General features: G+C 55.8%; 1 protein-coding gene across 2 annotated transcripts in view; it reads right to left on the bottom strand.

Moving 5' to 3' along the window:
- Positions 1 to 12901, bottom strand: part of LOC144273450 (arf-GAP with SH3 domain, ANK repeat and PH domain-containing protein 1-like) — a 116828-nt gene that overhangs the window by 47022 nt on the left and 56905 nt on the right. For both annotated transcript variants that reach the window (XM_077832030.1, XM_077832031.1), the window contains 4 exons: positions 12176 to 12339; positions 7602 to 7735; positions 5213 to 5304; positions 1125 to 1311 (listed from right to left, as the gene is read on the bottom strand). In XM_077832030.1, the coding sequence (XP_077688156.1) occupies positions 1125 to 1311; positions 5213 to 5304; positions 7602 to 7735; positions 12176 to 12339 (577 nt within the window). The remainder of the gene's footprint in view (positions 1 to 1124; positions 1312 to 5212; positions 5305 to 7601; positions 7736 to 12175; positions 12340 to 12901) is intronic.

Genomic DNA, 12901 nt, shown 5'->3' with positions numbered 1-12901 from the left:
AAGAGCTTTTTGGTGAATACCAGGAACTTGATGAAAGTGCTGAGAATGAGCTCTGAGCCTGCTGGGTGCTCTGACAAAGGGTTTGCCCCCCTTGAAAGGCACCGTCACCGGGTTGGAGACCCTAGCCAAGTCTCCAGAGACCAGGAAAATGATATGTCAAAACACTGCACTGGGGATCAGTTAAAGTTGCTCTACAGAAAATCTAAAGATGATGGAAATGCGAAGTGAAGCCATCCAATGGAACCGTCCATCTGCTCAGCCCTGAGCCGCTGGCTCCCCACGAGCACAACCACACACGCCAGAGAATCAACCCCAACCCTAGCTCTGCCTCTGCTTTCCAAAGCTCTCTCCACCTCAAAGCCAGCAGCCCTCTGCTCTCACCACCCCTTCTGCTCAGGTTTGGAGCCAGACTCTCAGGAGGAGACGGGCATGCCAAGGGATGCTATCTGCAGTGCAACCTCACCTGAAACAAAGCACAGTGCTTTCATGCACTAATAGTACAGCCAGTGTGGCCAACTCTCCCAAATTCATCACAGTCACGGGATTCTGGTCCCTGCTGAAGCCAGTCTCATGATGATAGAAGCTGCAGCCTTAAGACATTTTAGATGGCCTGGGGGAAATCCCCCTCTGAATGGCTGCTTCCCACTTCCCCACCTCCTGGGGAAGAACAGTCAATCATAGCTGCTGCAGGAGGCAGGAAAGGAAGAAAAACAGATGGCAAAGAAATTGCACATCTACCAAGAGCCTGTGCTTCCTGACAGGGCCAGATGGGGGCACTGCCTCTGGAAAGCCAACACAGGTGCGAAAAGCAGCAGGAGAAAGAAGAAAGAGCTGAAACCTCTGACCTAAGGTAAGAAAAAATGGGGCCGTGTAGTCGCAGGCACTGGAGACAGAGAATCCAGACCCCTTTGTGACCCTGGCCCCGACCAGAGGTGTGGGGCCCCTTACCCCATGCCTGTGTGTCAGCCCCTTATTGCAGGCCTGGTGCCTCAGCACTGTGCCCCATGCCCGTCCCCTCCAGTCAGTGACATGGTCCCCCTGCCCCAGTCTGCACTGTCCCTGCCTGGGCTGCTCCTTTCCATCTACACTGTCTCTTGGGGCACCCAGCGCAGGGCCATCCTCACCTGTACAGGCTCCAGAACAGGCTCACTTAAATCCACCTTTTCGGCATAGGCCTGGAGCAATGTAAATAAGTCCTTCCACCTGATGGCTTCCTGTAGCTCCTGGCGCTGGGCAGCTGGGTTCCTAGACCTCCTCTTGGCGTATTTCCTCTCGACATACTTGGAGATGATGAAATCTTTCCGAAGGGCCCTGGGGTGGTGCCAGCATGGGAAGAGAATTAGAATTCACACGGGAATGCGCAGGCCCTGGAGCACGATTGCTCCTGCTCCACTCTTGGGCAAGGCAGGCATAGGCTCGAGGCTGCCAAGGCAGGCAGCCATCAGAGAGGTGGTGCTTCCCCTCCTCTCCTGCTGCTGGTTCCTTCTTCCCTCTGCCCCTCTTTTCCTCTTGCCCGGCCTCCTACCCTCCTGCACCACTCCCCAGATCCTGCTCCAGAAGCACTGTCAACTCTCAAGATATTTGGTGCTGTCTTAAACTACAGCTGCTGGAGTCAGGTGACAATGTGAGAATCTCAGTTTCTATCCTTCAAAAGTCAGTTTCTGGCCACTGGAAGCCATGTCCCACATGTAAGCAAAAGGCCCACAAATCAGAAGGCAAAGGACATCATCATGATTGGTATGGAGAAAGTAAATAAGGCAGAGTTATTTACTCCTTCTCATAACACAAGAACTAGGGGTCACCCAATGAAACTAATAGGCAGCAGGTTTAAAACAAACAAAAGGGAGTATGTCTTTACAAAATGCAGTCAACCTGTGGAACTCTTTGCCAGCAGATGTTGTGAAGGCCAAGACTATAACAGAGTTAAAAAAAAGAACTAGATAAATTCATGGAGGATGGGTCCATCAATGGCTATCAGCCAGGATGGGCAGTGATGGTGTCCCTAGCCTCTGTTTGCCAGAAGCTGGGAATGGGCAACAGGGGATGGATCACTTGATGATTACCTTTTGCGTTCATTCCCTTTGGGGCACCTGGCTTTGGCCACTGTTGGAAGACGGGATACTCGGCTTGATGGACCTTTGGTCTGACCCAGAAGGGCTGCTCTTATGTTCTTATCAAATGTTATCATCTCATGATATCTGGGCTTGACACATGATTTTGATGTGTCAGGTTAGCAATGTCACCCCACCTCGGGAGCACTCTGTAGATTTCTCCGTATGGATTGCAATATGCTACACTAAGGCATGGTGTTGTGAGGTGAGGAATGGGCAGGGCAGGAGATGAGGGGGGAGCAGAACACCAGCATGGTGCACAAGAGCACATCAGCCCCTGCTGCTGCCCTCTGAACAGGTGGGTTTTAGGGGCTTTCCCCAGTGGCAAGCACTGCGGGTCACAGAATGGTGGAAGCTAGCAATGGAGACACCTGCTGGCCCTTCCAGACTGTCCCTGGCCAGGGCAGGATTGTTCCCCAGGGTTTGTTTTCTAGCATTTTGTCCCATCTAATTTTAAATATCCAAGTCATGGGATTCCTGCCCTGTCCCCTAGGAGGCGCTTGCATCACCTCATATAGCTCACCACCAGGGGGCACTTCCTGAGATGCAGCCTCTCTTTTCTCTCTCTCAGTTTCCACCCATTTCCCCAGGTTCTAGCCCCACAGATCACACTTAGACCATCCCACGCCTAGTTGTGTGTGCCCCCCAGACAGTCTTGCTTTAGCCACATTCCGCAGATTGAGCTCTCTATTCTTTCCTTATAAAGCAGAGCCTCTCACCTCATGGCTGGTTCCATTGCTCTCAGGCTTTTGTCTATATCTTTCTGACAGGGCAATTCCCAGAGCTGGATGCAGTGTTTAGGGATTCACAGATGTTAAGGCCAGAGGGCCCATTAGCATCATCTAGTCTGACCTCCTACAAATACAGGCCAGAGAACCCATCCAGGGATTCCCAGATCCAGCCCAGAACTTGTGGTTGAGCTAGACTAGAGCTTGAAGGAGACCACCAGCCTTGACTTCAATGTCCAGAGGATCTCAAGAGGTGCCAGTGCAGTTGTCTCCCTGGTCTGTGATTGACACTATGACACTCTACACCCCAGGGGAGCACCCTGTAACCCCCGTATTCGTCATTTATCTATGATTGTGATATTACATATAAAGCAGGCCATGTAAGGTATCATGGGAAAGGTTATGATCTGCTGAAACCCACTGTTCCATCTAAATATGAGTATCATTAATGCATATGAAGTTATGAGAATTGTGTTGCATGGCTGTCACTTAAATATGCTGTGGGTTTGGGAAGTGCCCAGATACTAGCTTCCCAAAGACAATAACCCGGGGGATAACCAATGCCCAGACGGGTGTCAAACAACCATCAACAGACATTGTCCAGCCAGGAAGCTACAATACAATGACTCACTTGCACAAGGCCACACCAGGGGAATTGCTCAACCTTGCCTGGTGACTCAGCAATGCCCACCGGACATGCCTGGACTTGTGTCCTCCAAGGACTAAGGGTATAAAACAGAACACAGTGGCCCCATGCTTGGCCTTTTCTCCTCCCCTCACCTATGCTGCAAGCAACAAGGATGCTCAGAAGACAGAAGATTTCAACAGAGGAGACTGGCCCAGGTTTAAGGGACAAACCTGTATATTAAGAACGGTGAGATCCAGTGGGGGTGAGAACATTGCTTGATCTAGTGTGATAAGAGTTAAGGTTGAGGCTGACTGTTTATATTTTATTTTCCTTTGGTAACCACTCTAACTTTTTGCCTATCACTTATAATCACTTACAATCTATCTTTTGTAGTCAATACATTTGTTTAACTGTTTATCTTTACCAGTGAGTTTGCCTGAAGCGTTTGGTAAATGCGCTCAGGTTTACAAAGGCTGGTGTATATTCACTTCCCACTGATGAAGTGGTGAACCAATTAATAAATTTCCATTGCTCAAGAAAGGGTCTCGAGCAGTGCAAGACGGTATATTCCTGAGGTACTAAGCTAGGAGCTGAGGGAATCTGGCTGCTGCCTTTGTCTGTGTGATTCGTGAGTGGCTCTGGGACCATTCATGCATCTAGCTGGCTGTGGGGCTCCACATGCTGTTGTACTGAGTGATAGCCCCTGGAGGGGTTTGCTGCTTGTCACCAGTAAAACATTGTGAGAGACAACCCAAATTAGCCAGTTAAGGGGGCATAGCGGTCCCACAGTCCCAGGTTGTACCCCGGGGTTCCTGTCACAGACATCTTTATCCAGGCAGCCCCAATTCCCTTGGGGCACCTCAGTGCGCTGGAAGTGGAATTTGTTGACTGCTCTCCCTGCTAGCTCTCCAGCAGCTGTTCCTGTTCCCACCTACTGTGGGCTTATTTGGTGTTATTTCTCCCTAGAAGTACAGTCTTGTATTTTTCCAAAATGAATCTCACCTTGTTATTTCTACTGTGTGTTTCTACTCCCTTTGTTGGATTTCTGCCCTCACTCACACTGGACCTGATCCCCCTTTGGGCTGCACCTGTGCACAGTGGCTGTAAAATGCTGCCATTCCAACTCAGTAGCATCCACCGCTCACCATGCCCTGGGGCCCACGACCTACTGTGCCCTGGGGCAATGCGGGGCTGGGCCCATAGTCTGATCTGAAATGTAATCGATGTGAAGAGCATTACTGAAGAGTTGGCACCAGAGGGTATGCCCCTCCCCATGACACCTTCCCATGTGGAGGAGTGTTTTCCAATGCACTCAGCATTGGTCTAACTGCTCTCATTGACACCCAGAGAAATCTACCAGTAACATTAAAGGGAACTGGGCACCTATGCCCCAGGCAGCTTTGGAAATCTCAGCCCTGAAGTCAGTCACATCCCGCCTGCTTGAACTGCCTCTCTGCTGGGTCTGTCCTTGTTAGATGCCCAGAGCAGTCTGGGGAATCCTCCAGAGAGAAATGCTGGCTGGCTCCCCCATTCCCATGATTGAGCGTTGCTGAGGAGAGGACCATGGCCAGGGTGCACTGTGACTCTCCCACCCCAGAGGAACCCAGGCATGTGTTCCAAGAAAATGGGGAGGGTGAAAACAGGTGCGGGAGATAGGCTAAGCACCCCAGAGCTCCATAGCTAATACCCCAAAGCCCTACCCAGAGATGTTTGTCCGGGCTCCGGGCTCCTGAGAAACGACTTACATATCACTGCCGGCTGTGGGTTTCAGCAAAGGGCTGGGAAGGTTGGCTTCCAGAATGTCGTTAAAGCCAGAATTGCCAATGTTCTTAGCCAGCTGCAAAACAGATAAGTAAGAAACAAGTTGGTGCAACGTACAGCGCCGTGCTGAGAGCTGGGAGCGCACGCCAGCCAGTGTACCGGGGCAGGGGGGGCGCTGGACAATAGAGCCCATGGGCAGGGGCCAGGTAGGCCTGGGCACAGAGAGCCCGCCTCTCACCGTAAGCTGGCCCTTGTTGTAACTAGCTCCTGTCTGTGCAATGCCCTATCCAAGGTGCAGGCAACAGCAGAGCAGGGGGGCGCCCTAAGGGTGTGCCTGTGGGTGGCAGTGGAGCTGGCTTGTGCCCTAAGGGAGCGCAGGTGGTGGCAGAGCGGGGGGGGCGCTCTGAGGGAGCACAAGTGGGCAGCAGCGGGGGGGCGCTCTGAAGAAGTGTGCATGTGGGCGGCAGCAGAGCAGGGGGGTGCCCTGAGGGAGCGCAGGCGGTGGCAGAGCGCGGGGGGGCGCTCTGAGGGAGCGCAGGGGGTGGCAGAGCGCGGGAGGGCACCCTGAGGGAGCGCAGGGGGTGGCAGAGCGTGGGAGGGCGCCCTGAGGGAGCGCAGGCGGTGGCAGAGCGCGGGAGGGCACCCTGAGGGAGCGCAGGCGGTGGCAGAGCACGGGAGGGCACCCTGAGGGAGCGCAGGGGGTGGCAGAGCGCGGGGGGGGCACCCTGAGGGAGCGCAGGGGGTGGCAGAGCGTGGGAGGGCACCCTGAGGGAGCGCAGGCAGTGGCAGAGTGCGGGGCGGGGCGCTGTGAGGGAGCGCAGGGGTTGGCAGAGCGCGGGAGGGCACCCTGAGGGAGCGCAGGCAGTGGCAGAGCGCGGGAAAGCACCCTGAGGGAGCGCAGGGGGTGGCAGAGCACGGGAGGGCACCCTGAGGGAGCGCAGGCGGTGGCAGAGCGCGGGAGGGCACCCTGAGGGAGCACAGGCGGTGGCAGAGCGCGGGGAGGGCACCCTGAGGGAGCGCAGGGGGTGGCAGAGCGCGGGAGGGCACCCTGAGGGAGCGCAGGCGGTGGCAGAGCACGGGAGGGCACCCTGAGGGAGCGCAGGCGGTGGCAGAGCGCAGGAGGGCACCCTGAGGGAGCGTAGGGGGTGGCAGAGCGCGGGGGGGGCACCCTGAGGGAGCGCAGAGGGTGGCAGAGTGCGGGGGGGGGCGCTGTGAGGGAGCGCAGGGGTTGGCAGAGCGCGGGAGGGCACCCTGAGGGAGCGCAGGGGTTGGCAGAGCGCGGGAGGGCACCCTGAGGGAGCGCAGGGGGTGGCAGAGCGCGGGAGGGCACCCTGAGGGAGCGCAGGGGGTGGCAGAGCGTGGGGAGGGCACCCTGAGGGAGCGCAGGGGGTGGCAGAGCGAGGGGAGGGCACCCTGAGGGAGCGCAGGGGGTGGCAGAGCGCGGGAGGGCACCCTGAGGGAGCGCAGGGGGTGGCAGAGCACGGGAGGGCACCCTGAGGGAGCGCAGGCGGTGGCAGAGCGCGGGAGGGCACCCTGAGGGAGCGCAGGCGGTGGCAGAGCGCAGGAGGGCACCCTGAGGGAGCGTAGGGGGTGGCAGAGCGCGGGGGGGGGCACCCTGAGGGAGCGTAGGGGGTGGCAGAGCGCGGGGGGGGCACCCTGAGGGAGCGCAGGGGGTGGCAGAGCGCGGGGGGGCACCCTGAGGGAGCGCAGGGGGTGGCAGAGCATGGGAGGGCACCCTGAGGGAGCGCAGAGGGTGGCAGAGCGCGGGAGGGCACCCTGAGGGAGCGCAGAGGGTGGCAGAGCGCGGGAGGGCACCCTGAGGGAGCGCAGGGGGTGGCAGAGCGCGGGAGGGCACCCTGAGGGAGCGCAGGGGGTGGCAGAGCGCGGGGGAGGCGCCCTGAGGGAGCGCATATGGGCAGCAGCAGAGGGGGGGCTCTGCGGAAGTGCGCGTGTGGGCAGCAGCAGAGCAGGGGGGTGCCCTGAGGGAGCGCAGGTGGTGGCAGAGCGCGGGGGGGCGCCCTGAGGGAGCGCAGGGGGTGGCAGAGCGTGGGAGGGCACCCTGAGGGAGCGCATATGGGCAGCAGCAGAGGGGGGGCTCTGCGGAAGTGCGCGTGTGGGCAGCAGCGGAGCAGGGGGGTGTCCTGAGGGAGCGCAGGGGGTGGCAGAGCGCGGGGGGGCGCCCTGAGGGAGCGCGTATGGGCAGCAGCAGAGGGGGGGCTCTGCGGAAGTGCGCGTGTGGGCAGCAGCGGAGCAGGGGGGTGCCCTGAGGGAGCGCAGGGGGTGGCAGAGCGCGGGGGGGCGCCCTGAGGGAGCGCAGGGGGTGGCAGAGCGCCGGGGGGCACCCTGAGGGAGCGTGCGTGGGCAGTTCCCTACCAAGAGCTCGGAGGTTGCAAGCTTGTCCAGAGACAGCGACTGGATGCGGGAGTGGTGCACGCCCATCTCTCGGTGAATCCCGGAGCACTCGATGCAGATCAGGATGCCCAGGTTAATGGAGAGCCAGCTTGGGTCTGTTGGGGAGACAGCACATTGCTCTGATTAGCACCCCCATCCTTCCAGAGGTGCTGGGCAGTCAGGGGCACAGGGTGGGGTGAACAAGACACCTTGTCAACCACTCAGTCTCACCCCCCCTCTCTCCAGCCTACAGTGGGGCATCTGAGCAGGTGGTGGAAATGGAGAAGAGAGAGGATGAAGGTGGGGGGATGGACTGGGACAGAGACAGGAAAGGAAGGAGAGTGGAAGGGAGACTATATTGGGAATGAAGGTACATGGACAGTGAGAGCCAGATTCCCCTCCCCAGACCAGGTGCACTTTACTGAGGGAGTCCTTGCTGGGACTAGAGCTGTCAGAGCTCCTCTGCTTTCCTCCCTGCAGCCTCCGGCACCCCGCAGGGGAATGGCTGGAGCATAATGCTCTCTGGCAGTCTCAAGCTGGTGGATAGTCCCTCAGGGACCAGAGCTGGGTGGTGCAAGTCAGAGCAGCCCCCAGGATGCTTTAGTCTGTGCCGGGGGCCAGGCACAGAATCAGGGAGGCATAACTGGACAGAATAGAGAATCTGGGCTGTAGAAAAAAATGTGAGAACAGGAAGGGGAAGTGCCATGGGGTCCAAGTTGCCGCTGGCCACTTGACTTTACATGATCGACTGAGTGGAGGATGGCAAAGGGGGCTGTTTATGGCAAACGTGGAAAAATAATTTGAAAATGTCCCAGCTTTGGATAGGGGTGGGAGGAGAGTGGGGAGCCCCTTCCCCCCAACTGGCCCCTGTTGGGTCTGGGCAGGGAGCTCCTTCCCCCCCTTGGAGGCTGTCATCCCCCTGGGTTTGTGGATGGGAGCTGACAGGTCTGCTGGCTGCTTTGCCATGCCGTTGCTCTGGGTTGCGCATGCTGCGTGCAGTGGCGCTCAGAGCAGGTCTACACTTAAAATGGCACATCTGCACAGGTGCAGCTGCACCGCTGTAGCTATTTGGTGAAGATGCTCTTTCCCCGACGACCCATGGAAATGCACTCTCCATAGCTGCTGGTAGTGACGGGGCTGCCCATGGGGGCCTGGGAATGGGGGGCGTAAATTCACTGATTTTAAAGGTACCCCTAGAAGGAGTTTCCAGGCCACTGCTCCTCCCCCCAGTTCCCTCTCTGGAGCGAGAGGTTGGTGCCTTGTCCTCGCAGGTCCGTGTCCCTGTGTGCTAGGGCTCCAGCTTAGGTGCAACTCACACAAATGCTTGGTCTGGACATTGCTCTGGGCAGGGACCTGCCTTGCTATTGGCTCTGTCTGTAAAGGGCCATGCCCCCTCTGGAGCTAGCTCCCTAGCAATGCGACTCAAAGAAAGAACCTGACTTAGTCAGTCTCACACAACATGCCAGCTGCCAGTGCCTGGAAATGTCTGAGCTCAGGCCCGGGGGGGCACAGAGAACTGTAGGCTAGTGGCTAGAGCACGGGACTTGGCTTTATGCCAGACTCTGACACTAACTGGCTGGGTGACCTTGACCAAGTCATTCCCCTCCATGTGCCTCCATTCCCCCTGGGAAAAGGGCAAATGCTGACGGGGTTTGTAGGCTGCTGCCAGAGCAGAGGTGATCGCGCTGCCAGTGCTCCAGTACAAGGCAGTTCCTGGAGTTTCTTGCCCGACATCCCACTTTTAATACTCTCAGATTCCAAGGCCTCATCTAATCTGTCCTCCTGCATACACAGGCCAGAGAACCCCAAATAATCCCTGTCTTCATTCAAAACTTGCCAGGGCTGGAGAAGTCACCACTCCGCAGCAGGATTGTCTGGCTATGTGGACTCTCTCCTCAGGCCCTATGCTACCAGCACTCCCAGCTACCTTCGAGACACCACTGACTTCCTGAGAAAACTACAATCCATCGGTGATCTTCCTGAAAACACCATCCTGGCCACTATGGATGCAGAAGCCCTCTACACCAACATTCCACACAAAGATGGACTACAAGCCGTCAGGAACACTATTCCCGATAATGTCACGGCAAACCTGGTGGCTGACCTTTGTGACTTTGTCCTCACCCATAACTATTTCACATTTGGGGACAATGCATACCCGCATGGCCCCACAGTATGCCAACATTTTTATGGCTGACTTAGAACAAAGCTTCCTCAGCTCTTGTCCCCTAACGCCCCTACTCTACTTGCGCTACATTGATGACATCTTCATCATCTGGACCCATGGAAAAGAAGCCCTTGAGGAATTCCACCATGATTTCAACAATTTCCATCCCACCATCAACCTCAGCCTAGACCAATCCACACAAGTGGTCCATTTCCTGGACACTACTGTGCTAATAAGTGATGGTCACATAAACACCACCCTATACCGGAAACCTACTGCCCACTATACTTACCTACATGCCTCCAGCTTCCATCCAGGACACACCACACGATCCATTGTCTTCAGCCAAGCTCTAAGATACAACCGCATTTGCTCCAATCCCTCAGACAGAGACAAACACCTACAAGATCTCTATCAAGCATTCTTAAAACTACAATACCCACCTGCTGAAGTGAAGAAACAGATTGACAGAGCCAGGAGAGTACCCAGAAGTCACCTACTACAGGACAGGCCCAACAAAGAAAATAACAGAACGCCACTAACTGTCACCTTCAGCCCCCTTCTAAAACCTCTCCAGCGCATCATCAAAGATTTACAACCTATCCTGAAAAATGATCCCTCACTCTCACAGATCTTGGGAGACAGACCAGTCCTCGCTTACAGACAGCCCCCCAACCTGAAGCAAATACTCACCAGCAACCACACACGACACAACAAAAACACTAATCCAGGAACCTATCCTTGCAACAAAGCCCGATGCCAACTCTGTCCACATATTTATTCAAGTGACACCATCATAGGACCTAAACACATTAGCCATGCCATCAGGGCTCATTCACCTGCACATCTACCAATGTGATATATGCCATCATGTGCCAGCAATGCCCCTCTGCCATGTACATTGGCCAAACCGGACAGTCTCTACACAAAAGAATAAATGGACACAAATCTGACATCAGGAATCATAACATTCAAAAACCGGTAGGAGAACGCTTCAACCTCTGTGGCCACTCAGTAAAAGATTTAAGGGTGGCAATTTTGCAACAGAAAAGCTTCAAAAACAGACTCCAATGAGAAACTGCAGTGCTTGAATTAATATGCAAACTAGATACCATTAACTTGGGTTTGAATAGAGACTGGGAGTGGCTGGGTCATTACACTTATTGAAACTATTTCCTTAAGTTAAGTATCCTCACACCTTCTTGTCAACTGTCTAAATGGGCCATCTTGATTATCACTACAAAAGTTTTTTTCGCCTGCTGATAATAGCTCATCTTAACTAATTAGCCTCTCACAGTTTGTATGGTAACTTCCAACTTATCTGTATGTGTGTGTGTATATATATATGTATATATCTTACTATATGTTCCATTCTATGCATCCGATGAAGTGGGCAGTAGCCCACGAAAGCTTATGCTCTAATAAATTTGTTAGTCGCTAAGGTGCCACAAGTACTGCTGTTCTTTTCACTCCCCTTAGTAAACCCTTCCACTAAATGTACACCTCTGTACAGTCTGAATGTGTCTAGCTTCAACTTCCAGCCACTGGAGTGTTAGACCTTCTCTGGTAGACTGAGGAGCCCACCAGCAAATATTTGTTCCCCACGTAGGTATTTCTAGACTAATCACGTCCCCCCTTAACCTTCTCTTCGTTAAGCTAAATAGAGTGAGTTCCTTGAGTCTATATCACTATGAGGTAGGTTTCTAATCCTTCAATCATTTGCATGGCCTCTTCTCTGAACCCTCACCAATTTATCAGCATCCTTCTTGAACTGTGGGCACCAGAACCGGATTTAGGATTCCAGGAACAGAGGGCAGGAGTGACTGAGTGGGAGGAGCCAAAGGGCGGGGTGGGGGCAGGAGGGACTGATTTCGGAGGTGCAAAGGGTTCAGCAAAGTGGTGTCTGAGGGGGCTCAGTCTCCTCTCACTGAGCAGTTTCACAGCAGGATCCTTCCATTGATTCGGGGGGGATGGAGGGGGGGGTCCAAGGAGTTTGAGGGCAGATCCATGGTCCCCTCTCTCAGGGTTGTAATTCAGGGAAAGCTCTATGTGGGGCTCCCGCCAAACTGGGTATTTCTGCAGGAGGGAGGAGTGCAGGGCATTTTCCCAAGGAGCTGTGGAAAGCCCCTGAATGGCGCTGGTGATGGGGGTGAGAGCAGTGGTGTGCTGGCTGGGGTGGGGGTAGTGTGCCCAGATGCTCCCTGCCACCCATGGCTCCAGCAGCCCCGTGCTGTGAGTGGAGTACAGGGCTGCGGAGGGACTAGCAGCTGCCTTCGAGACGGCTGCTGGCTTGGCTGGAGCAGGGTCATTGCATCACTGTGCTGGGTGCTGACTGCGCAGCAGCTGTACGGTGCCTGTCCCTGTCCCATCCTCCCATGACTACGCTCACCTGGTGCTGAGCAGTCGCAGCACACACTGTTCCCTGGCATGCACTTGATCTCCTCGATGATGGCCCTGGTCAGCCCCTCCATGCTGCTCTCTCGACTGCCAGGCACCCGGCTGAAGGCCACATTCAGAGCCTCCTCCTTACTGTTGCTGAGAACAGAAATCCAGCTGCAAGGAGGAGGAAGCTGTTGTCAGAGGGGCCCCTGTTCCATGTCAGGAAGGGGGTACGGGCTCTGTACTCTGGTGCACGGGGGAGCAGAGGCGAGGGCTAGGCATGAGCCATTGCTGCCATGCTGCGCCATCGCCCCCTGCGTGCTCAGGGCTAACACGGGCAGGGTGCCTGGGGCAGTGGAGACCTCGAGTTCTGCACATGCACATTGCTCTGAGGAGGGACTCTGCCCCATGGCCTCACCCTGGCACTTGGCAGGAGCCCCGGAGTGGCTGCAGAGCAGCATCTCAGAGCTGCAGGGGTGGGGACTGTGCTTCCAGACCTGCCCCGCACTTTTAGCCTTGCACCAACACTTGCCTGGGGTGGGCCAAAGCTCGCTACAGGCCTGTGCAGGCTCAGAGAAGGAAGTAGGGTGGGCTCACAGCAGGCTCCTCCCCACACCTCATTACTGGCAGGAACTTGGTAGTGAGGGCCGGTGAACTCAGACCAGCCATTGCTGCCCTCTGGCTGGTGTGTCTCCCTGCAGGGCAGACAGAGGCAGCCCAACAGAGAACACCACTT

The sequence above is a fragment of the Eretmochelys imbricata genome, chromosome 13, assembly GCF_965152235.1.
Source record: "Eretmochelys imbricata isolate rEreImb1 chromosome 13, rEreImb1.hap1, whole genome shotgun sequence".
Lineage (NCBI taxonomy): Eukaryota > Metazoa > Chordata > Testudines > Cheloniidae > Eretmochelys > Eretmochelys imbricata.
The sequence above is the reverse complement of the archived record's forward strand: the minus strand, read 5'-3'. Positions and strand labels throughout refer to the sequence as shown.